The sequence below is a fragment of the Cervus canadensis genome, chromosome 2, assembly GCF_019320065.1.
Source record: "Cervus canadensis isolate Bull #8, Minnesota chromosome 2, ASM1932006v1, whole genome shotgun sequence".
Taxonomy (NCBI): Eukaryota; Metazoa; Chordata; class Mammalia; order Artiodactyla; family Cervidae; genus Cervus; species Cervus canadensis.
Window position 1 is genome coordinate 100,503,637 of NC_057387.1, and position 27,101 is coordinate 100,530,737.

Below are 27,101 nucleotides of genomic sequence, written 5' to 3' on the forward strand. Positions count from 1 at the left end.
CAAAGACAAAAAACATAACACTTTACCATATGAATTTTATAGATAATGGTTATATACTTCCCTGCCAGCCCTGGTGCTGAATAAGGAATAAAAACAAAGAGTTGAACTTGACAAGAATAATGTCTAAAAATTCTCCTGTGGCAAAGCACTTAGAAATCCTGGATAAAACACAACTAATATGTTTCTTAAATACACAGTTGAAAACTCAAGAAAGAAGTGTGAATGGACAACTGCCTTAACTTGCTGGGGTTGGTGGTAATTTCACTAAGAGGCTTGGGTTTTACAAGTCGTGTTTAGATGATAAAGCTTGAACCTGAGGACAGGAAGTTGGCACTGAGCCCTTCAGCATATGGTTGGAACTCCTGAAGAGCTAGAAACTCAGAGAAAGTACAGACTAAAAAAAAGTGGAGGAACAGGGATATAACAGGAAAATATGTTGGTCCATCTCACCCTGGTTCTGGTAGGACCAAAAAGTCTTTGGGAATTTTAATCTGTCCTCATTCAAACTAGCAGTCTGATATAATACTATTCTGTTTGTCTAAAAAATCCAAACTGAGAAAAACAAAATAAAAAGAAGATTCTGGCTGGTAATATCTTTGAATCACCTGGTAGAAGAAAATGTAAAAATGATTTATAGAGACACATGCTAACCAAGGCCTGTGAAAATTTTCAGACATAAAGCATTCCCTACCCCCATCCATCCCACCAAAACTGATGCTCACAATCCCAAACTATAAGAAGCACAAATAAACAAGCCACTCCAGAAGTGTCACCACACACAATAAACGGCAGATGTAGACTCCTGAGAATTTCAGATAACAGAACACACAGCACAAAGACTGAAGCCTATCATGGACTTTGGTTGGTTTAAAAAATGAAGTTAAGGAACTAGGAATAAAACCACCATATGACCCAGCAATCCTACTCCTAGGCACATACCCTGAGGAAACCAAAACTGGAAGACACACATGTATCCCATTGTTCACTGCAGCACTATTTACAATAGCTAGAACATGGAAGCAACCTAGATGTCCATTGACAGATGAATGAATAAAGAAGTTGTATATATACACAATGGAATACTACTCAGCCATAAAAAGGAACACACCTGAGTCAGTTCTAATGAGGTGGATGAACCTAGAACCTATTATACAGAGTGAAGTGAATCAGAAAGAGATAGATAAATACTGTAGTCTAACACATATATACGGAATCTAGAAAAATGGTACTGAAGAATTTATTTACAGGGCAACAACGAAGAAATAGACATAGAGAACAGACTTATGGACAGGGGGAGAGGGTGAGATATATGGAAAGAGTAACATGGAAACATATTACCATATGTAAAATAGATAGCCAAGGGGAATCTGCTGTTTATCTCAGGAAACTCAAACAGAGGCTGTGTATCAACCTAGAGGGGTGGGATGGGGAAGGAGATGGAGGGAGTTTTCAAAGGGAGGGTATACCTATGGCTGATTCATGTTGAGGTTTGACAGAAAACAGCAAAATTCTGTAAAGCCATTATCCTTCAATAAAAAATAATTTTAAAAAATTAATAAGGACAATATGAGTTTGATAATAATTTGGGGAAAAATAGAGACAAAAACATCTAGGAACCTTAAATGCATATTGTTAAGTGAAAGAAGTCAATCTGAAAAGGCTACATAATGTATGATTCCAACTACATGATATTCCAGAAAAGGTAAAACTATGGAGGCAGTAAAAAGATCAGTGATTGTCAGGGGCATGAGAGGAAAGTGAGGGACGAATAGGCAGAGTACTTTCGGGCAGTGACACTATGCTATACGACACTGCAATGGTAGATACAAGTCATTATAGGCTTGTCAAAACCCACAGAATGTACAACACCAAGAGTGAAACCTAATGTAAACTATGGATTTTAGTAAATAATAATGTCTTGGCTCACCTATTGTTAACAAATTTAAGACATCAATGGCAAGATGTCAACAGGTGACTCCAGGGGTGAGGGAGTACATATGGGAACTCTGTACTTTCCACTCAATTTTTCTGTAAATCTAAAACTGCTAAAAAAAAAAAAAACCAATCTAATGATTAAAAACAATTTGATCATTTTAATAATTAAATTATTTGTCTTTTTAGTACTGATCTTCAAGAATTCTATATACATTCAGGATTCAAGAATTCAGTTCAATTCTACATATATTCAATCCTATATATATTCTTGAATATATATATATATATATATATCACTAGCAAATATTTTCTCCCATTCTGCAGATCAACTTTTCACGTTGTTGACTTTGACATACAAAGGTGGATAAAGTCCTACTTGTTTTTCCTTTTGCAACCTGTTATTGGTGTCAGATATAAGAAACAGCGTAATCAAGGGGCTTAAAGATTAATTATTGTATTTTCTTTGAAGATGATACAGTTTTAGCTAGTACATTTAAGTCTGTGATTCATTCAGAGTTAAATTCTGCACATGGTATTAAGGGTCAAACTTCATTCTGCTACAAGTAGATATCCATTTGTTAAAGAACCAACTACTGAAGACTATTCTTTCCCCCACTGAATTATCTTGGCAGCCATGTAGAAAAGCAACTGGCCATTAAGTGTGAAGGCTTATTTCTGGACTTTCAATTTCAGTCTATTGATTTTCCCCTCCCCCTACCCTTTTGCCAGAAAAACACTGTCTTGATTACTGACATTTTTAGTGACCTTTGAAATAAAGAAGAATGAGCCCTCCAACTTTGTTCTTTTACAAGACTGTTTGGGCTATCCAGGGCCCCTTGAATTTCCACATGAATTTTAGGATCATCTTGTCAATTTCTCCAAAAGAGAAAAATAGAATTTTCATACAGGCAGCACTGAATCTGAGGATCAATCTGGGGAGTCCTGCCGTCTTAAAAGTATTGTTTTCTGGTCCATGAACATGGGATGTTGCTCCATCTACTTCTTTCAACAAATTTTTGAAGTCCTTAGTATACAAATGAGTCTTGTACTTCTTTTAAAAGATTTATTCCTAGATTTTTTATTCTTTTTGATGCTATTGTACATGGAATTGTTTTCCTAATTACATTTTCATGTTGTTCGTTGTTAGATGTATATAAATAAAAATCATTTTTGTACATTGATCTCATTAGAATCATTTATATACAAGATCATGATACATGCAATCAGAAATACTTATACACCTTCCTTTTCAATCGAGAAGCCTTTTAGCTATTTCCCTGCCTAACTGCTCCAGCTAAAACTTCCCATACAATACTGAATAGAAGTAGCAAAAGTAGACATTCTTGTTTTGTCCCTGATCTTATGGAAAACCACTCAATCTTTCATCATTTAGTATAAAGTTGGCCGTGGCTTTCCTCAAATGCTCTTTATTGGGGCGAGGAAGTTTTCAGCTTATTCCTAGATTGCTGAATGTTTTTAACACAAAAGTGTGCAGGATCTTGTTAAATCCTTTTTCTGCCTCTGATGACAGAGACAAACATACCTTTTGTCCTTTATTCTATGGCACAGTATTTACATATAACCTACGCACATATAACCTTCTGTATACTTTAAATCACCCCTAGATTGTTCATAATACCACCGTGCCTGTCTCTCTGTGACACTATGGATTGTAGTCCTCCAAGCTCCTCTGTCCAGGGGATTCTCCAGGCAAGAATACTGGAGTGGGTTGCCATTTCCTCCTCCAGATCTTCCTCACCCAGGAATCAAACCAGTGTCTCCTGTACTGCAGGTGAATTCTTTACCCTTGAGCCACTGCGGAAGCCCAATACAATAAAAAGGTATGTACAGTTGTTGGAGTATATAGATTCAAGTTTTGCTTTCTGGAACTTTCTAGAAAATATTCCCCTGAATATTTTTAATCTGTAGTTGGAGGCAGAACCTATGGATACAGAGTGCAGACAGCATTTCTTTATTTTATATTGCTGGGTTTTGTTGAGGATTTTTGCATCCATACTCATTACAGATATTGGTCTGTATCTTTCTTTTGATGTCTTCGTCTGGTTTTGGCTGTCAGGATAATAATGGCCTCAGTGCATGAGTTTGGAAGCATCCCCTCCTCTTTTACTTTCTAGAAGACTTTGTGAAGGACTGGTGTAAATTCTTCTATAGGTGTTTTGTACAACTGACCAGTGAAGGTGTGGGTTTTTCTTTATGCGAAGTTTTAAAATTACCTACTCAATCTCTTTACTAGTCATAGGTATGTATATTCAGTTTTTCTTTTGTTGTTGTTGTCTTTGTTAGTTTTAGTAGCTTGTTTCATTCTAAGATCTGCCCATTTTATCTCAGTAAATCCAACATTTTGACATACAGTCATTCAAGGAATACTCTTATAACCTTTATTCCTACAATGTCAGTTGTCACGTCCTCTCATTTGTTCCTGATTTTGATAATTTGAGTATTCTTTTTTCATGTTCAGTCTAACTAAAACTTTATCAGTTTTGTTGATCTTTAAAAACAAAAGCAACTTTTACCACTTTTTCTATTGATTTTGTTTTCTTTATTTCATTTATTTACATTCTAATCATTATCCTCCTCCTTCCTTCTGCTTGCTTTGGGTTTAGTCTACTCTTCTTTCCTGACTTTTAGGGCAGAAGGTTAAGTTATTCATCTGAGGTCTCTTTTTTTTTGGCCACACAATGCGGCTTGTAGGAGCTCAGTTTCCCAACCAGGGAGTGAACCCAGGCCACAGCAATGAAAGCCTGGAATCTCAACCACTAGGCCACCAGGGAACTCCCAGGATCTTTCTTTTTTAAGATTGACATTTTACAACCATAAATTTCTACTAAGTGCATCCCCTAACTTGCATCCTCTAAATTTCAGTGAGTTGTGCTTTCATCATTCATCCCAATGTGCTTTCTAATTTACCATTTTTTCCCTTCGATCATCTGCTTGTTTTGAGGTGTAGTTTAATTTTCACATTATTTGTGAATTTCCCAATTTCCTTCTGTTACTGATTTCTAATTTCATTTCACTGTGGCCAAAGAACACACTGTATGATTTCAATCCTTTTAAATTTACCAAAGTTTGTTTTATGGCCTAACATATTTCTACCCTAGAGAATGTTCCATGTGCAATTGAGAATTCTGCTGCTCTTGGATACAGTATTCTACAGATGTCTGCTTGGTCTAGTTGGTTTACAGTAGTGCTCAAGCCTTCCATATCCTTGTTGCCTAGTTGGTTTATCCGCTACTCAAAGTGGGGTATTAAAGTCTCCAACCTTTGTATCTGAATTGTCTATTTCACCCTTCGACTCTGCCAGTTCATATATTTTGGGGCTCTTTTGTTCCTCATGGGCTTCCCCAGTGGCTCAGACGGTAAAGAATTCGCCTGCAATGTGGGAGACCTGGGTTCGATCCCCGAGTTGGGAAAAGGACATCTTTTTTGGGTGCTAGTTCTAGAAGGTCTTGTAGGTCTTCATAGAACTGTTCAACTTGAGCTTCTTCAGTATTACTGGTTGGGGCATAGACTTGGATTACTGTGATACTGAATGGTTTGCCTTGGAAACGAACAGAGATCATTCTGTCGTTTTTGAGACTGCACCCAAGAACTGCATTTCAGACTCTTTCGTTGACTATGCGGGCTACTCCATTTCTTCTAAAGGATTCCTGCCCACCGTAGTAGATATAATGGTTATCTGAGTTAAATTCACCCATTTCAGTCCATTTTAGTTCACTGATTCCTAAAATGTCTATGTTCACTCTTGCCATCTCCTATTTGAAACCACTTCCAATTTACCTTGATTCACAGAGCTAACATCCCAGGCTCCTATGCAATACTGTTCTTTACAGTATAAGACTTTACTTCCATCACCAGTCACATCAACAAGTGGGAGTTGTTTTTGCTTTGGCTCTGTCTCTTCATTCTTTCTGGAGTTATTTCTCTACTCTCCTCCAGCAGCATACTGGGTATCCTCATAGGACTTCCCTCATAGCTCAGTCGGTGTCTGTCTCTTCATTCTTTCTGGAGTTATTTCTCTACTCTCCTCCAGCAGCATACTGGGTATCCTCATAGGACTTCCCTCATAGCTCAGTCGGTAAAGAATCTGCCTGCAATGCAGGAGACCTGAGTTCGATTTCTAGGTCAGGAAGATACTCTGGAGAAGGAAATGGCAACCCACTCCAGTATTCTTGCCTGGAGAATCCCATGGACAAAGGAGCCTGGCAGGCTACACTCCATGGGATCGCAAGAGTCAGACATGACTTAGCGACTAAACCACCTCCACCACCGACCTGGGGAGTTCATCTTTCAGTTTCATATCTTTTTGCCTTTTCGTACTGTTTCCCTGTGTATGGGCTACCTTTTTTTTTTTTTTTTAAATAAGTGAATATTTTAAAAAATATATTGTGGCAACTCCAGAAATCAGAATCTTCCACCTCTTGGGGTTTACTATTGTTACTATTTGCTTAGTGATTTTCTTGGAATAATTCTGTAAAGTCTATATTCTGTCATATGTGGTCTCTGCTTCATTAGCTTAATTCAACAAGCTGAATATGTTGCCTAAATGGCATGAAAAAGTAAGTCTACTTTTTAAAAAAAAATTATTTTTTGTTGCACTGGGTCTCTGCTACATGCAGGCTTTCTCTAATTGCGGCAAGCTATTTTTTCCAGTTGCAGTGCATGGGCTTCTTATTGTAGTGGCTTCTCTTGTTGCAGAACATGGTCTCTAGAGCATGAAGGCTTCAGTTGTGCATGGGCTTAGTTGCCCCAAGGTATTATGCGGAATCTTCCCAGACCAAGGACTGAACCAATGTCCCCCTACATTGGCAGGTGGATTCTTTACTAGTGGACCACCAGTAGTCTTTCTGTTTTTGCCAAACAGCTCTGTGTGTGTGTTGGGGCATCCTTTCAATATTTCAGTAGGAAGTTAAAAGCTCTGCCTTGCCCTTCATCTCCTACCTGTATGGAGCCTCTCGGTAAAGAAGAGTGAGGGATTATAGCCTTTTCAAGTCATTCCTTGGCAGACACACAGCACTATACATTTGTGCTACCTTCCAGAGTACTAGGAAAACATCAGAGGTTTTCAAAGTCCTCTATGGATATCCTTTATCTCAGTTTTTCTTTTTAAATTTTTTGTCAGCCTTTTGTTACCTGAACTGGTAATTCCTCCTCAGACAAATGTCATGTTAAACAATTTCCAATGATTCCTTCTGATAAGTGCCCTGGAACAGATCTTTTGGCAGAGTGGGATCTGAATCAAATAAAAACAAATGCTGAGAGCAGAGGTTTTCGGAATGTTGCCAAATAGGTCAAAGAGTGACAATTCTGTGGAGATGGGCTTTTGCAGAGTTTCAAAACCATTCTGCTTCCTCAGGTGGCTGCTAGGAAGCTTACTGGTTCAAGGTTCAAATGCCACCAAGCTCACTGTTCTGACATCCATGTGTTTCTCTTGAATAAAACTTCCTAGGATTATGGTAAGCCTTTAATTTCTGGAGGTCTAAAAAAGTGAATGCCCTCCACTCTCTGGTTTCAAATGCTGATAACTTGGAACTCAATTTCCAGCACCAAACTTTCACCAAATCTCACACTGCGTGAACACTGTCTGCTGTTGGTTCTCCCTTGTGTCTTGCTCATCTTTGTATTCCCAGTGCCTACCACAGTCTCCAATGAATATATATTAAATGACTGGAAGGCATGCCTGTATTATTTCTTATAGTAACAGTGAGAATGTACTATTATCTCAAAATAAAATGTCTTAATTTAAAAAAGAAAAAAGATCACCTTGGCTGTTGTAGAAAATAAATTCTGGGGCAAGAACAGATGTTATTAGAAGGCTTTCATGATAATCAGTGAATTAAACACCAATGGTACAACAGGTAGTCACTGGCATAAAAGAATGTGCATTTAGATGACTTATTTGTCTTCTTTAGTTATCATCATGCTTAGGCTACCAAGGTAAACTAGTATTCTGGCCAGTGACATTACTGTAATATTTTAACGTTTACCTTTCTCAAGAATAATGGTTTTCAATCTAGTATTCTCCTGATCAGTTCTGGGGTATAAGGCAAATAATTTGTTCCTAATGAAGTGAAGCGAAGTGAAGTCACTCAGTCATGTCCAACTCTTTGAGACCCCATGGACTGTAGCCTACCAGGCTCCTCAGTCTGTGGAATTTTTCAGGCAAGAGTATTGGAGTGGGTTGCCATTTCCTTCTCCATTGTTCCTAATAGGAGATCTTAAAAAACAAGCTGGTAAATGTTTCTTTCAAAATAGAGACAAAGTGGATTTAAGGTTATCCATATAATGAGATCTCTCTCACTTGCATCCCTGAGTAGGAAAAAGGGAGGAGTTACTCTTAGCAAGTCTTCATGTCGAACAACCCTGAGTCTACTTTGGGAGAATTATTCATCAGGTTCACAGACATCACCTGAAAAAAAGGCTGTACTTCTAAACACCAGGTTTCTTTTAAACTGCAGCAATACTACAGACCAACACTATGCTATCAAGTTGGTCACTTGTATGTTTCTTGAAGAAATAAATGGTCACTGATGCTTCTGATTAAATCCTATGGCTTAATCCTATGAGTATCTGAAAGATACCTGAACTGTCCTATTGAATTCTTGAAAATGACTGTGTCTGACTAACTCTCCATAATGATCCCTACAGTATAATCATATATCAACCAAAATACCCACATGTAACCCATGAAAGTGGCTTCCCAAGTGGCTCAGTTGGTAAAGAATCTGCCTGCAATGCAGGAGATGTGGGTTCAATTCCTGGGTCGGGAAGATCCCTTGGAGAAAGAAATGGCAACCCACTCCAATATTCTTGCCTGGAGAATCCCATGGGTAGAGGAGCCTGGCAGGCTACAGTCCATAAAGTCACAAGGAGTCAGACACTACTGAAGTGACTGAGTACAACCCATGAAAGTAACAGTAAAAGTGAGATCCAAATATATATGAGTTCTAGTAAGAAGTTTCTTCAGAGTTAGTTAAAAGAACTCTGGGGGACTTCCCTGGTGATCAGTGGTTAAGAATCCACCCTGAAATGTAGGGGACGTGGGTTCAATCTCTGATTGGGAAGCTAAGATCCCACACGCTGCAGCACAACTAAGTCCGCAAGTCACAACTACAGAGTCTGTGTGCGGCAACGAAAGATCCTGCACGTCACAACTAAGACCCAATGCAGCCAAGTAACTAAAATATTAAAAAAATAAATAAATAAAAGAACTCTGCTTTAGGAGATAAATATTTAAATCGGCAAACCTTCCACTTCTTCATACAATCTAACTTTAGTGTATTTTCTGAGTGTACATCTTATTCACCATATGACCATAAGGTTACATGAAGTAAATTATCCAGATTTTAATTACACAGTTTATTATTCCTCATTCAGGATCCATCTTAATCTTATGTAAGCTACACCTGGAATGTGTATGCTCTTGTTTACTGTTTCTTCTATTCCCAAACTGAATTCCCAGTGGGTCCTGTTTAAATGTATTTGCTCTGTTTATCATTTATATACCTAGTGACTGAGTTAATTCCCAACAGTGTTAGACCAGTGAGTAAATCAGGTCCTGTTTGTCTTTGTCTTTTCCTTTTCCCATCAAGAGAAGAAACAAGCCTCGTAACCACATCAGACACTGAAGATATAGTTCATTCAAGGATCAAGACTGAACCCCTACCTTATCTGTGCCAACAACTCTGCAGACAGAATTCTTGCTCTTCATAGTAACAGAAGTGCTTCATGTTTAAAACAGCTTTATCCTTTATATTATATGTGGAAAACTTGATCTTTGCAAAGATTCTCTCTTTCAGTAATAAAAACATAAAAATTCTGGCTTTGAAGCTGACTCCATCAATTAATCTTAATTGCGCTTGGCTAAATCTTCCCCAGCAGAGGTTTCCCATTACACACACCCATTATTGTGATACCCACAGGTGCCAACACATAAGTACTTTTATTCCCAGTTGTTGCCGAAGTTAATTTGACTCTCCTCCTGAACTCAGAAGAAGATGGCAAATGTGTATGTAACTTTTGCTGCCTTAGAACATATGCTGATTTTAAACCCCAATTAATGAACATCAAGTGATTCACTGGTCTTCTTCCAAAGCAAAATTTTAAGATTTCTTTAACTGTACTCTCACTTGCAAATAAAGCATCACTGGATAAGAGACTAATTATGATGGTACCAGTATTCCTTTAAAAATAATTTTATGAAGCATGCCAAACGTTTTCACATCAACATACTTAACAAATTAACCCCAATCATTATAAAGATATTTTAAGTTGCACCTATACATAAATGTATAAACATGAATGGAATGAAATACCACCAAAATGTTTCCTATGAGAACATGACTCATCAATGTTTACCAACTAGTAGTAAGTTGTACAGTGTAAAAAGAGCTGGCCAGGGAGTCAGAGGAGATCTGAGTTCTGGCCTGGGCTTGGACTCAATAATTAGCTTAATGAAGGTAGGGCCTTGGAAACACTACCTCTTGGCCTCAGTCTCACCATTGATAAAACATGGAAGGTTAAACTAAATGATATTTAATGGTTGTAATGCACTAGGAAATCTGAATCTTGCATAGCAAAGGTCAGCAAACATTTTTTGTAAAGGGTCAGAGAGAAAATATTTTCAATGCTGCTGGTCAAATGGTCTCAGTTACAGCTATTCATCTCTGCTATTGTGGAGCAAAGCCAGTCATAGATAATAAACCAATGGGCGTGACTGTGTTCCAGTAAAACTTTATTTACAAAAACAAACAGCAGGGTGGATCTGGTCCACAGGCCATAGTTTGCCAGTCCCTGTTGTAGAAAAACCAAATCATACTTCCAATAACCCAACAAATTTGTTGATATCTGTATAACCTCAGGAAGGAATCCTATTTTCTTGCCTTGTTATTAATAAACCAGGAAAGATTCTGTACAAAGTGTCCCATATTCTCCCTTCTTTGCCATTTTTGTCAGCAGCAGAACACTCCCTTTCTTCCAGTCTCTCAAGGTCTCATGAGTCTCTTGAAGGGATCTCTGTACATTATACTCTATTTTGGTCCTGTCAGCAAGCCCCATTCTTTTTCTTCTTGCTAACTCCAATCTCTTCTCCTAAATCTATTTCTGTCTATGCTTCCTAAAACACTGTTTCAGTCATTTTACTTCCTATCTTCAAAACCGTCCTAATTTCTACTGCCTCAGAAGTTCAAATGCACTGCCGTTTCCGAGGACTTACTTTGCCCTATCCAACAGGTCTAATTACTTCTCATAAGACCTCAACATCCACTCTTTTCCCCAGGCAAGGTGTTCTCTAGTGGTTCCCTACAAAGTGCACATTCATTTTTGTACCTTTACTATCACATTTATCCCTAAACCATTCTTTTTACCTACAAAAACCCCACCATTATTTCAAGGTCCAACTCAAGGATCAATTTTTGTAAAGCCTTATAAAAGGATCTACACCACTCTACAAAGATATGCTCTCCATTTCTACATAATCTCAGGGAACTATCATATAGTTAAGTATCTTACTACTGTTTCTGGTAACCAAACTAGGCCATACACACACTTCTGTATTTGCCAGTGCCTAATACAATGCTAAAAACAAAACAGGTTTCAAATAAACAAAGTCTGAGAGATTAAAGGAAAAGTTGTTATTATAGAAGAAGAATCAAATCCAAGGTCTAGCAATTTTGCTTCTTCTGAATTCTTTTGGCCTATATCAGGTGCTGAGACTAACCATTACTCCATCTTACTCTGATCAAGCTTCCCAACACATAATATTGCAGCTGTTATTAGAGGCAAGCAATCTTCCATCTCCTTATCCTTGCCAACATTTCAGTGGCTTTGTAGTACAGTCTGAAGTCAGGGAATATGATACCTCCAGCTTTGTTGCTCTTTCTCAAGACTGTTTTGGCTACTTGAGATTTTTCATGATTTCCATACAAATTTTAGAATTCTTTGTTCTAGTTCTATGAAAAGTGCCATTGGCACTTGATAGGGTTTGCACTGAAATCTGTAGACTGCCATGAGTATGGTCTTTTTAACAGTAGTAATTCTTCCAATCCAGGAACACAGTATATCTTTCCATCTGTGTCACCTTCAATTTCTTTCATGAGTGTCTTATAGTTTTCCTTTTTTTTTAAAATAGAATAAAACACTTTATTTCTTTAGGTCCATTTTAGATTCACAGCAAAATTGAGAGAAAGGTACAGAGATTTCCCACTTAGCCCCTGCCACTGCCTCCCCCATTATCAAGGTTTCCCCACTGGAGCATGACATTTGCCACAACTGATGAGACTACTTGACAAATCACAACCACCCAGAGTCCATAGTTTACACTATGGTTCACTCTTGGTGTTGCACGTTCTATGGGTTTGGACAAAGACACAGTGACATGTTTTACACATCATGTTATAGTATTATGGCATTATACATATATTATAGTATAATTATGATACATTATATTATCGAAGAGTAGTTTAATGCCCTAAAATTCCCACTTGCTCCACCTAATCTTCCCTCCCTCCCTTTTCAGACTGACTTCTTCAATTGGTAATATGTATTTAAACTTCCTCCAAGTGTTTTTATGGCTCAACAGCTCACGTATTTTTAACACTGAATAATATTCTTTGTCTGGATGTACCACAGTTTAATTATCCTTTCACCTGTGTGCTTAATCACTCAGTCATGTCCGACTCTTTGCAACTCCATGAACTGTAGCCCACCAGGCTCCTCTGTCCCTGGGATTCTCCAGGCAAGAATACTGGAGTGAATTGCCACTGTCTACTCCAGGGGGGTCTTATAGTTTTCTGAATACAGGTATTTTCCTCCATACATAAACACATTCCAAGGTACTTTACTCTTTTTCATGTGACTATAAATGAGATTGTTTTCTCTGACAGTTCACTGTTACTGTATAGAAAGTGTAAGAGATTTCTGTGTATTTATTTTGTATCCTGAAATCACTGATGAGTTTTATTGAACTCATGATGAACTCTACTGAACTCACTGATGAGCTCTAGTAGTTTTTTGATGATGTCTTTGGAACTTTCTATGTAAAACATGTCATCTGCAGACAGTGACAATTTTACTTCTTCCTTTTCAATTTGGATTCTTCTTCTTTTTTTGTCTGACTACTCTGCAATGAGGGAGACCTGGGTTCGATCTCCAGGGTTGGGAAGATCCCCTGGAAAAGGGAAAGGCTTCTCACTCCAGTATTCTGGCTTGAAGAATTGCATGGACTCTGCAGTCCATGGGGGCGCACAGAGTCGGACACCACAGAATGACTTTCACTTTCACTCTGGCTAGAACTTCCAATACCATGTTGAATCAAAGAGGTAAGAGTGAACATCCTCATTCTGTTCCTGATCTTAGAAGAAATGTTTTCCGTTTTTCACCATTGAGTATGATGTTAGTTGTGGGCTTGTCAGATACGGCCTTTGTTATGTTGAGGTATATACCCTCTATTCACACTTTTTGAGTTTTTTATTTTTTTTTTATCACAAATAGATGCTGAATTTTGTCAAAGTCTTTTTTCATCTATTGAGATTAACATAATTTTTATTCTTCAATTTAATGTGCTGAGTCACACCGACCAATTTGCAGACGTGTGTGTGTTTAGTCGCTCAGTTGTGCCTGACTCTTTGCAACCCCATGGACTGTAGCCCACCAGGCTCCTCTGTCCATGGAATTCTCCAGGCAAGAATACTGGAGTTGGTTACCATGCCCTCCTCCAGGAGATCTCCCGAACCCACGGATCGAACCCAGGTTTCCCGCACTGCAGGTGGATTCTCTACCATCTGAGCCACCAGGGAAGCCCAAGAATACTGAAGTGGATAGCCTATCCCTTCTCCAGGGGAACTTTCTGACCCAGGAATCAACCCTGGGGTCTCCTGCATTGCAGGTGGATTCTTTACCAGCTGAGCTACCAGGGAAGCCCAGATGTCAAACCATAATCACATCCCTGGGATAAATCCCACTTGATCATAGTATATGATCCTTTATTGTTGAATTCACTTTGCTAATATTTCATTGGGAAGTTTTACATCTATGTTTATCAGTACTATTAACCCGTAATTTTCTTTTTTCATGGTGTCTTTGTCTGGTTTTAGTATCAGGGTGATGCTGGCCTTGTGTAATGAGTTTGAAGTATTTTTTCTTCTTAATTCTATTTATTTATTATTTTTGGCTGTGCCTGGGTTTTGTTGCTATACGTGGGCTTTCTCTAGTTGCAGTGCATGGGCTTCTCATTGTGGTGGCTTCTCTTGTTGCAGAGCACAAGCTAAAGGCACCTGGGCTTCAGCAGCTGATGTATGCAGGCTTAGCTGCCCCAAGGTGTGTGAAATCTTCCCAGACCAGGGATCAAACCAGTGTCTCCTACATTGCCAGGTGGATTCTTAACCACTGGACCACCAGGGAAGTCCTGAAGTATCCCTTCCTCTACAAGATTTTAGAATAGTTTGAGGACAGGTATTAACTCTTCTGTAATGTTTGGAACATTCACCTCTGAAGCCATCTTCTCCTGGAGTTTTGTTTTTTAGGAGTTTTAAAAACAACTAACAATTTCATTACTGGTAATTGATCTGTTCCTATTTTCTATTTCTTCCTGGTTCAGTGTTGGGAGAGGTACATTTCTAGGAATTTGTCCATTTCTTCCAGGTTATCCATTTATTGGTATATAGCTGTCTGTAGTAATTTCTTATGATCTTCTGTATTTCCCTGGTGTCAGTTGTGAGCTCTCTTCATTTCTGAATTGATTTGGGCCCTCATTTTTTTCTTGATGAGTCTGGCTAAAAGACATCAAATTTTGTTTATCTTTTCAAAGAACCAGCTTGTTGAAAGTTTCAATGATCTTTTCTATTGTGTTTTTTTTAAAATTTCTCTTTCATTTATTCCTGCTTTGATTCCTTATGATTTCTTACCTTCTACACTTTGGGTTTAGTCTGCTAAGTTCCTTTAGGTGTAGAGTTAGGTTGTTTACTTGATATTTTTCTTGTTTCCCAAGGTAGGCTTGTATTGCTATAAAACTTCCTCTTAGAAGTGCTTTTGTAGTTGGTTTTAGTGATGTCTTGGCTGGCACAAGGCAACACCATAGCAGAATATGTTCAAGGAGAAAAACGTTAAACAGTAAGTTCAGAAAATTCCTTTGAGAAATTATACTGAAAGGGGAGGAGAGAAACGAGGTGGTAGCTGAAAGAAGCATTTCTTTTTAAAAAATGGAAGAAATAATAGCATAAGTGCTGTTAAGATGGTTACAAGCAGAGGGGGAATTGATAATGCAGTAGAGAAAAGGAGAACTGCTGCAGCATTAACCTTGAGGGGACAAGAGCAGATGGGATCTCGTACAAAAGTCAAGGAGACTGTCGGCCTTTGCAGGGGAAAGCAGATATAGTTTATCCTTAGTAACAGAAGAGAAGGTGTAAATACATAAATGCAGGTAGGTCAATAGAGGTCATGGAAATTCTCTTCCAACATTCCCAATTTCCTCAGAGAAAGAGGAAGAAAGCTCATCAGTGGAGACAGAGATGGGAGAGAAGATGCTGTAGTACAGGTTAAAAGAAAAATTTAAGAGTATGAAATAGTAACCTCAGAGAGTGGGAAAGTGAACAGACTAAAGAAACACAGTGTGACTCAATTAAAGTGAATCAGTTGGCAGGTTTTTCCCCACCCAAACTATTAATGCAGGTAAAGATACAAAGGAGGTGGAGATGTAGGGATAATGAGGATACACGTTAGCCAAATAAGTATAATTATGGAAAAGACCAGCAGAGGAGTTGAGGGTATATGCAAAGAAGTGATAACAGTGATTGACTATGGAAAGCAGGGTAAGGAGGGAAGTGAGTATATGAGAAGAGTGAAGGAGAGTGAAAAGTGGATGGGACCGATAGATTTGTTGGTCCTGGTGGAGTCTGTATATTAAAGTCTAAAGATAGGGGCTTCCCTTGTAGCTCAATGGTAAAGAATTCACCTGCCAATGCAAGAAACATGGGTTTCATCCCTGATCTGGGAGGATCTCACATGCCAAGGAACAACTAAGCCACACTCTTGAGCCTGTGTTCTAGAGGCTGGGAGCCGCAACTACTGGAGCCTGCTCGTCCTTCAGCCCCAGCTCTACAACGAGAGAGGCCACTGCAATGAAAAACCCGAGCACCACAACTAGAGTAGCCCCGGTTCTCAGCAACTGGAGAAAAGCCCACACAGCAACAAAGAGCCAGCACAGCAAAAGATAAACAAATAAAATTATTAAAATGGAAAGACAGTTTCACTTGGAGAATGAGATATTTACAGCTGAAATTGTCATAGACGTTTAAGAATCACTACAGCATAGAACCAGATCCTTGTGATTCCTTCATTTAACAAGTTCAGTGTAGAGGTAAAATGAGAATCCATATTAAGACCTGAATGGCAGGTAAGAGAATTAAAGATAGATGATGAAATATAGCCTTGGAATTCCTTATTTTTCTCTGCATAATTTATCAAAAGACTAAGTCCAACTTTTCTAAGGAAAACAATGATTTAGGCTAAAAAAAAAAAACCCACCAAAAAAACCCATTTGTCTGCCTGATTATCGTTCAAAGTGTATCCACAGGTTCTAAAGTCCTATACTTCTCTGCTTACAGATTTAAATGTATAAAGTAACTTAAGCTAACTGCCATTATCTTTAGTTTTATCTCTTTTTTTTTAGTTTTATCTCGACACCACTATTAATAATGTCTACATTTCCCAGAGAAATTGTTAGTTTAAGAAGAAGAAATGACTTTCACATTTAAACATTTCAAAACAAACCATCAGCCAAATTCATAAGCATTTATCTGCATATTTTTAAGTATCTACTTTTCAAATACACCTAAAAGACACAATTTTATATTCAATGTGCTGAAGAGTTAAATATACAATTAAAATGGTACTTACCAGTAGCCTGACCAAAAAAAAGTCTTAGTTTTCATCCTGTCATGCAAAAATTATTAAAATCTAATAAACTTATTGTGTGAATGACAACAGCAGTTACTTGCTTTACCTACCTCCTTAATAGCCTCTTCATTAGGAAGAATGGAACATAAGCATGTGATATATGCTTGCTGAAAAGATGACACATTTGAAATTTCTTTAGATTCTGCACACAGTTTTGATAAAGCTGTAGCCTGGGGGATGCAGTTAGATTTCAACAAATGTTTTATTCGCATTTGCAGAAAGAAAGGTCCTTCTTGTGCAATCAATTTATTGACTAGAAAAAAGGAAAAATAAAACAGTTTGATAACATACCACATAACATATCAAGGTTGTGAAGATGAAAGTTTGATATCTTTTGTTGTTGTTGTTTTTTTAGCAGATAAAAGGTCAGTTGACATAACTAGAAGTTTACTCTGATCTCTGTACTCATTTAACAGAGCAAAGAGCAAAATAATGTTGCTAATTATTCCCATATTACTTAGCAGTTTTACTTTGAACATCAAACCATTAAAAAAAATTTTTTTTTAACTCTATTTTTTAGCCATACCAAACGGCATGTGGGATCCTAGTTCCCTGACCAAGGATCAAACGAACCCGTGCCCCCCTGCATTGGAAGCATAGAGCCCCAAACACTGGACCACCAGGGAAGTCCCACAAACAGCAAACCTTTTAATAAAGCTACTACTAGCATTTCACCAAAATTTATTCTTTCACTTTCTCCTCCTTCACATCCTGATAAGGATAGTAAGGAACAGTGAAATGAACTATAAACATAAGAACAAGGAAAAATGAAGTATCCTGTGTAATATTAACAACTACCACTTAAACACTCATGAGGGACCAAGCTTCTGAGTGTTTTTACACACCTCTCATTTATTCTTCACACCACCACCAAGGCAAGTATTGTTATCCCCGGTTTAAGGTTAGGAAAATCAATACTCAGAGAAATTAGGTAACTTGCCAAGGATTCCAAAGTCAGTGGTGGTCTTTCCTCTAAACCAGGCATTTCTCAAAGTGTGTTCCACCGAGCAAAAGACCTGAGAGATAGTCCTAGAAAAAAAAAGGATTCCTTGGTCAAATCTCTGAACAGTCCTGCAATGAAGAAAACTGTTCACTCTTATTTAAACCCAATTTTACCCAAACTGATTTGACCAGAGAACCCTTTTACACATATCATTAACATGACATAAAGTCCATGTTCCTGGTTCAGTACACACTTTGGAAAATGCTGCTTGGAGCAGTACTCACATTGATTTTTACAGTGTTCTGAACAAGCCCTTGACTTATAAATAGTAAATATTCAATAAGTGTGTGGCACTGTTACACAGTATTACTTAAAGAACAGAGGTGGGAATGTACATGTTAAGATGACTTGCAAGCGAACACTTTAGGTGTTTTAGATGGTTCACCTAACACAGTGTTTCTCAAACTTGAAAATGCCTTCTGAATCACTAGGGAAATCCTATTAAAATGCAGATTCTAATTCAGTAGGTCTGGAATGGGATCTGAGATGGTGCTTTTCTAATAAGCCTCAAAGATAACATCCATGCTACTCGGTCTACAGGCCACATGTGGAACAGAAATCATTAAAATTAATGATAAACCACCAGGGTTGGGGAACCACTGGCCCAATCTTAACTACATATGAGAATCAACTGTAGAGATTTTTTAATTTTCTCTTTTAAAAAAATAGGTAACATTATACATGCAAATAACACAAAAGTCAAAAGGCCCACAAAAAGATGTACAGTTAAAAGTTGTTTCCCTTCTACTCTGACTCCAGTCTCTTAGTCTCTTTCCTTAAGAAACAACAATCATTTTTGTTTATCCTTCCAGTACAGTTTGTTAATCCTTCTGAGTACAGAAGACCTATTTCTTTTCCTATTTAATATATCATACAGGTCATTCTACCACATCACTGTACACTGAGAGCTCAATACTTTTAACAAGTGTGTATTATTCCACTGTACAGATCAATTTTAACTAATTTAACCAATCCCCTCCTGATAAACTTGCAAGTTGTTTCCAATCTTTGGCAGTTGTCAATAATGCTACAACTTACAGCCCTGTACAGAGACCATTTCAGGATGCATGGTTAGAAGAAAATTATAGAAAAAATTCCTAGAAGTGAAACTGCTGCCAGATTGATATTCAGAGATTGTGCCAATTTATACTCCCAGCACGCACAGGTGGAAGGGCTTGTTTCCTGCGGCACTTCAAAAAGGTCAGTATTCAGAGCTTCAACTCTGGAGACCCTGATTTAGCAGATGAAGCCTGGACCTGGGATATGTGTCTGTGTGTTCTGGCTTTAAATTCCACAGATACTCTGATACACAGTCAAGGTCAAAAGGCATGGACAGAAAATAGATCACTTGCATTTGGACTTCTTTATTTTAGTCCCACAAGCACTAAATTCCACAAAATGAACTCACAATCATATCTCAAATAACTCCTCATTTCTTACTTCTATTTTCAGTAATGGTATTCGCTCAATTTTTTTAAAAAATGAAATTCTGGAATTACCCTTCCTTGCCAACTCCTTTCCTAAGAAAAACAACTTAGTTACCGTGTCCTAGCAATTCTTTTAAAAATTCTCTCCAACCTAATTACTTCATGTTATTTCTTGCCACATCTGTCCCCTCCATCCTAAACTGCCTGACATCAGATTATGCTCCATTGATCTACTCTATCAAGTATATGCATTTTCACAAATCTCATACCTGAAAACAGGTATGTTAGCTATACAGCCCAATCCCTTCTAAATTCCCCTAACATTTTACTTCTTTTACCACACTTATTTTTCTCCTTACATATAGTAATAAATGATCAGAGTATATAAAGGCTAAGATCTTAGATTTTAGAATCAATTAACTGAGGCCAAATCATGACTCTCACACATACTAGTTGTGAGGCCCTTGGACAAATCAGACCTTCCTGAGTCTCAAGTTTCTTCAATGATGAAAAGCTTACCTGGCAGAGATGAAAGGATGATAAATGAAATACCAGAATGCAAGGAAGACACTGAACACAGGGGCCAGGCAGAGTGAACGCTCAATAGTACTGCTATTATTTGCTCTGATATCGACCTGATTATACAATCAGCGATTTGAGGACAAATACCATGCCTTGTTAACTTTTGGGTAAAACCATGTATTTAGAAACAAAATGGTTATCACTTTTAATCAATCAAAAACTTTTAAATATTTCCTCACCTGGGTTCAAATTCTGTCTCCACAATTTTAACTATATGGCCTTGCCCATGTGTAATCTCTCGCCTGTTGAATGGATTAAATGAGACGGAAAGAACTAATACAGTGCCCATCACATAACAGGCACGCTATAAATTACAGCTATTATTTCTATGAGGTAAAACTACTTTACTCAATAGATTACAGTCACAGTTAAACCACTGTATCAATTTTTAACACAGAAATCAAAGCTGCATTTTAAAAACACTTTGTTATGTTAAAATCAATCCTTACTTAACTGTATTTTTAAAAAGGAATCCATCCATACACTTCAATATTTAAAATGACACAATAAAGCGTACACTAAGGGAAATCAGTCCTGAATATTCATTAGAAGGACTGATGCTGAAGCTGAAACTCCAATACTTTGGCCACCTGATGCCACCTTCATTTGAAAAGACCCTGATGCTGGGAAAGACTGAGGGCAGGAGGAGAAGGGGATGACAGAGGATGAGATGGTTGGATGGCATCACCAACTCAATGGACATGGGTTTGGGTGGACTCCGGGAATTGGTGATGGACAGGGAGGCCTGGCGCGCTACGGTTCATGGGGTCACAAAGAGTCGAACACGACTGAGCCACTGAACTGAACTGAACTGAACAAGAAACTGAATACTATTAATTCCAGAGGTAGGAGGGTGAAATATTTGATTAGTTACATCAGGAAAAATAAACGAGGGACATTTAATGCAATTCCATGTCTTCCCTCTGGAGCTTGAACCTGTCTAGAAAGGTCATGCACTCTTCACTCCTGGATCCTTATCTGGGAATCTGCTAATTCTAGGATCCTTTTGCAATTATTTGGAGTTGTCCTCTAAAACTTAAAAAAAAAAAAAAACTTCCCAGGTGGCACTAGTGGTAAAGATCCCTCCTGCCAATGCAATTTTTAATAACGATAAAGGCAATCACTGGGCGTCCACCTGCCCATATTTACAAAAGGATGCCATTTATCAAGAACCTCAACGTAAAACATATATACAAATCTATTTCTATTTAACAGGTCTTTTTTTTTCTTGTCAGTATAACTGATAAGCAGTAGAATTATCAGAGGTAAGGGACCAAGAGAAAATCTAAGCACTCTTATTATCAATGATCACACTATAAAGAAAAACGCAAATAACATGTATACAATAGGTTATCAAACTTGGGGAATGAATAAGTTAACTGAAATATTTTAAGACGTGTCTCCATGCTTCAGTTGTGCCCATTTCTTTGCGACCTTAAGGACTGTAGCCCACCAGGCTCCTGTGACCATGGGATTCTCCAGCCAAGAACACTGGAGTTGGTTGCCCCGCCCTCCCTCCAGGGGAGCTCCCTGACCCGGGGTCAAATCCGTGTGTCTTAGTCTCCTGCTGGCGGGTTCTTTCTCATCAGTGCCACCTGGGAGGCCCATATTTTAAGATATCAACATACAAAAGGCCTGAGACTTGAACTAAAGATATATCAAAAGTGTAAATAAAAAACTGTTTTGAAACTCATTCTTATTCGAGAAACATACTTAAGAAAGATGTGATCCTTGTTAATTTTCTACTAATTTAAAGCAAACAAAATCATAATTGTTGGACATGTAAAATGAGATATTTTGTGCATCTAAATGCAAATACATCAACCCAAATCCGTAAATCTGTTGGTCTTCAACTGACAATTCTTAAATAAAAATTTTCTTCTTTGTACATCTCTATAAAATGCTAAATTCCAGTGTTTCATAAATCTAAAATAAAAAGTAATTTTCTGCCATAGTCCTCAGCTCTAGTAACCTAAACAAAATATAAGCAAAGCTCTACTATATACGCAGGACTAGAAGCAGATTATTAATTTCTATCACAGGAGCTCTATATAAACATTGTTATTCAAAGCAATATTTAAAAACAAGGACAAAGGGATACTTTTAAAACTCTATGTTAAAATTCAAGAATCTTTAAACAAAACATTAAGTGCTAATGGCTAGTTTTTATTATTCAAAGGAGACCAGAATGACTGGTTATTTCACACAGGTGAAATTCACAAAATTTTAACCCATAAAAATTTTTAATTCTCTTAGAACTAAATCCTCCTTCAGTAGTCAGTACAGTTTTAAGCTTACCTTCTTCTGTTTCTACTGGCTGTTGAGACAGTATTTTAAGAAGAACAGGATTTTTCCACACCCCTTCCTTGGTAACATGAACCAGTATTTGTAGGTTATTATTCCCAAATTCCAATAATGCATCATGTGACTCCTAAAAAAAAAAAAAGCATATCCAGAAAACAGGCAATATCTGAAAGTCTATGAAAAGCCCTGTTATCTTGGATTTCCTAAAAATAAATAAGCAGGGGGGAAAAAATAGCTATCCTCAAAGTTTTATGAAATTCTGTTGCTACTTTTAAATAATGAAACTAGGGCATTTTCTCTAAGTTAAAGAGTACCTTTAAAATGTTTTCCTGAATTCCCCTAGGTAAAATTATCACCACAATTCAATTTACATCCTTGAATTACTAAATTATTTTAAGGTCACTGGCACAGCTTTCTTTTAAAATATTCTGCAGTATTCACATAGGCAACCTATTCCTTCTAACATAAGCATGACAACGATATCTATTCTTATGTATCTTTTTAATTGTTTAAACTCTTCTATCAGAAGACTTTTTACATGACAGATGGCTCCATGGACTTCCAATGCAGGGGCCACAGTTTCAATCCTTGGTTGGGAAACTAAGATTCCACAAGCTGAGCAGCATGACCAAATAAACAAATAAAGACAAAAAACTTTTTAAATAACATCAAATAGAGTCTTCAAAAACTATGGTGGAATTTTAAAAATAATTTCTTGTTTAAGGTAACACTATCCAAAGTCCACATCTTGAAATCTACAATACAGAAATACAAGTGCAAGATGTTCACTCTAGCATTCTTTACAATAAACAGCAAAGAGATCTGGCCAAATAATTTATGGTACAGCCACATAACAGAATCCCAGGCAGTGATCAAGGAAGATCTACATATGCAATCCTAGACATATGTCCACGATAAAATCATTAAGTTAAAAAGGTTGCAAAACATAGGATCTCATTTTTATTTAAAACTCCATTTCAGAATGTATTTTTATATACATAAAGAAAAGGTCTGGAAGGGTTACACAAGCTGTAAATAGTGGTTGAGAATGCTCTCTGTGGCCTGCCTGGTAAAACTATTCTCTTACCAAAGGTATCATCAAAACAGTCTGATGTCTTATCCATTTTTACCTAAAATAAGGAAAATTCAATTTTTCATGCTTTGTATTTCTACAGGGATTGTGTCTTATATTTATCTGTACCTCTACTGTATTTATTTTATTGAACACATATTCAGAAATGTGAATGTATATATCCTGAACTGTCTGATAAATATTTTAACAAAGTTGTACAGGTAGGGAGGAAGACAAATATTTTATTTAGGCATACAATCTAAAAAAAAAAAGTGAAGAGATACTAAGAAAGTATCACTCTGCAAAGGGATACTAATAAAAAATAATAGTAACAGCCCTAATAAGAATAAGTTCATCTGCCCTTCTAGAATGTCTTATGCCAGGGCAAAACTACTGGCAGACCCCAAAAGAGAGAATGACAAAATCAATATGCTCTGTATGAAAGATGATTTTAACTATATGAATACGTGAAGAGTTAGGACATTATAGGGATTAGAACATGCCAAGGACATGACAGAGAATTCTTCTTAAACAGAAAATCTAAAGAGTAACAATTATCCAGGAGTTGGCGATGGACAGGGAGGCCTGGCGTGCTGCGGTCCACAGGGTCGCAAACAGTCAGACATGACTGAACTGAACTGAACATTATATCATTTCGTTTTGGATTAAATAGTCAAGAAGAAATTAATTTTCAAATAATGAGGTATGTCTGTTAACATACAAACCTTGACTTACGCCTGCATGAAACAGGTCCAGGCTACTATGGAGTTTGTGTCCTTGAGGAAACAGTTAAACAAAGCAAGTTCTAGGTATAAATCTAGGTGTTAACTTTAGGCAAGTTAATTCACCTCTCTATGCCTGCCTCCCTATTTATAAATTGTGGTTCAAATGATCTCTGTGTTATATAAGGTTTGCAATTTGATTAAAAGATACAAAATGTAAAAATAATGTAGAGTACTGTTTGCCACATAGTTAATGATAATAACTGAATGATGGCTTTTTTACTTATTATGTCTGTTTTCTTTAAATATCTCTACTGCTAACAGGCAAATTTGTTTTCTATTGCTGGCAGTACACTTGCTTTTTTTCTACCTTACTCTCCTTTCCCCAACTTGCTATTTTCTGATCTGCTCATCTAAGAATGCTTACTATCAAGCCAACAGATGAACTAATAGCTCTCCTGTAAGTAAAATGCATGAACAGAATCTCTGATGGCTACTTTTAATTGTTAGCATTATAAGTCCCTGAAATTTTAGGGGAAATTACTAGATCAATGTACTATGAATGAACCAAACAGTGTTACATAATAAACATATACAATCTTATATTTTAATAGATTTATTCTGTCTAACATTTTTTTTCTGAAGAATGAAAAATTTTTTATTGACTTCTAAGCTATGTAAAGACTAACAAAATCAAATGAAAGGAAAAAACCCAATAATTTTTAGGATACTCTTCATCTGGAAGGCCTCTTTCTCATTCCATGAACTTAACACAATATAGAATGAACTTGTTTTTGTTCTAAGTTTCCAATTTCAGTTTGCTGGGAGAAATTAACTAGGTGTCTTGGATATCCAATCAGAGAACTTTTTTGAGGACAAATCAACCCACCTGTAAAGACTGAAGGAAGAGTACCCAGGCTTCACATGGCAGTTCACTTTCAGACACTGAAAGCAGTAATTCAAAACAACTCCTAGAATATGAAAAACTAAGTCAGTATATAACACTGGTTATAGTCAGAATCAAGTACAGTATGACAGTGACACAATATACATTTTAGATTTATTTGGACTATTTCAAATTTTTCAAATTCTTTACTCTTCAAAATTTTATTCAACATTGTTATATTAACTTTTCAACTTTAAAAAAAAGAAAAAAGTAAAACTATGAAGCTTTAGAGAAGGAATAACAGGATTATAAAACAAGGAATGTATGTGATCCAAAAAAAAAAAGTATGATGTTACAGGTCTGGGATTTTGGAAAATAGGAAAGAAAACAGTTAAGACTACAGAAAAGCAAAATCGATCACCTGGACTAAAATTTATCCTACCAACAATCTGTAAACTGAATCAAAGTGATTCCAGAACTAAAAACTAACAGCTGTTATATTTTTTCACTCTGCAAATAAAATACATTAAAGGTGTAATTTTGTCTGCTATTAGGCAGGCAAGTATTAAAATATCAGCTAAATCATTATGGGCTCTTAGGGTGGTAATTTCATACTGTGCCCTGATACTTTCTGCTAGTAAAATTCGAATAATACAACTGAGTTGCAGAATTTCACAATAATTCCCTCAAAGACCACTACACCTTCCAGATATTCTGTCACTTCAGTTGATCTATACCTAAGGACAAAAGGAAAACATATCAACCTAAGCCTGAGTAGAGAGAGAGACTCTAGGGGCAATTAAATATTAACTGCAGCTGCTTGACTGCAGTTTCACTTATACTTGTCTCCTGAAAATGGGAATATAAAGGGGTCAGAGCAAAGGAAATTTCATTCAAAGGTATGACCCTTTAAACAATGTGATGCCATAGTAAAGAGAAGTCCGACAAACATTACAACCAAAAATACTCAATTTTAACAGTGATTTAAGTTCTTAAACTTACAGTACTAATCTGCCAAGCACTAAGAGGACATCTTCACACTCAGTAGTTAAATACGGGCGAGCACTGGCAAAGCTTTGGATGGCAAGTCGATATACCTCCAGAAGATACACAATATGTTCTGATGCATTCTTGTTGCTTGCATACTGCAACAAGGTCTAAAAAATAAAGTTTTAATTATTTAAAAAATAAAGACAATGAAACAAATAAGACTATCTTTGTTCTCAAATGCACTACCCCATCCCTTTTTTCTAACAGATGCATTTTCTGTTAACATGTGCATTTTCTAACAAATGCACCTTTTATTTGGCTCTAGTTTGTTGGGAGAATTCTATTTTCATCACTTAATGAATTGTTTCTGCTGAATTAAAGAAAAGGCAGAACTGATCTATTGACATGAGAATAAATCTATGAATAGAGCCATAAAATGCTGATAGTTGTTCTCAATAGAGGTCTGGAGTTATCATCTCTGAAATTTAGTAATTAGCTTCATTAATAACAACACTAAACTGAGCAACAACCATGCACCAATACACTGGTTAAACAAGACTATGATTCCTGCCTTACACAAAATACATTGCTGTGTGTGGCCCTTAGCTCTTTTTTTCCCACACACACAGAACTGATTAGGCTTAATTTACACTTATCAATTTATAAAAGGTTATGGCTATATTTAATGAAGTTATTTCAAAAACTAACATATATGCCAGATGCTCCAAATCACTGCGGACAGTGACTGTAGCCACGAAATTAAAAGAAGCTTGCTCCTCAAAAGAAGAGCTATGACAAACTTAGACAGCATATTAAAAAGTAGAGACATCACTTTGCCTACAAAGGTCCTATAGTCAAAGCTATGGTTTTTCCAAGAGTCATGTAGGGATATGAGAGCTGGACCACAAAGAAGCCTGAATGCCAAAGAAATGATGCTTTCAAACTGTGGTGCTGGAGAAGACCCTTGAGAGTCCTCTGGACGGCAAGGAAGTTAAACCAGTCAATCCTAAAGGAAATCAACCCTGAAAAGTCACTGGAAGGACTTATGCTGAAGCTGAAGCTCCAGTACTTTGGCCTCCTGATGCAAAGAGCCAACTCATTGGAAAAGACCCTGATGCTGGGAAAGGCTGAGGGCAGGAGAAGCAGGGGGTGACAGAGGATGACATGGTTAGTTGTTATCACTGACTCAATGGACAGGAGTTTGAGCAAA

The 27,101-nt window shown here is 37.1% G+C and overlaps 1 protein-coding gene across 2 annotated transcripts in view; it reads right to left on the reverse strand.

The window, feature by feature from the left end:
* The window catches only part of RLF (RLF zinc finger), a 77,944-nt gene that overhangs the window by 21,168 nt on the left and 29,675 nt on the right, over positions 1-27,101 (reverse strand). The window contains exons 2-5 of one of the 2 annotated variants that reach the window (XM_043461765.1): positions 25,904-26,058; positions 24,905-24,986; positions 22,216-22,348; positions 16,956-17,158 (exon numbers count right to left, since the gene is read on the reverse strand). In XM_043461765.1, the coding sequence (XP_043317700.1) occupies positions 16,956-17,158; positions 22,216-22,348; positions 24,905-24,986; positions 25,904-26,058 (573 nt within the window). Of the gene's footprint in view, positions 1-16,955; positions 17,159-20,096; positions 20,160-22,215; positions 22,349-24,904; positions 24,987-25,903; positions 26,059-27,101 lie in introns of those variants that run through there. The other variant, XM_043461766.1, reaches the window with a different exon arrangement.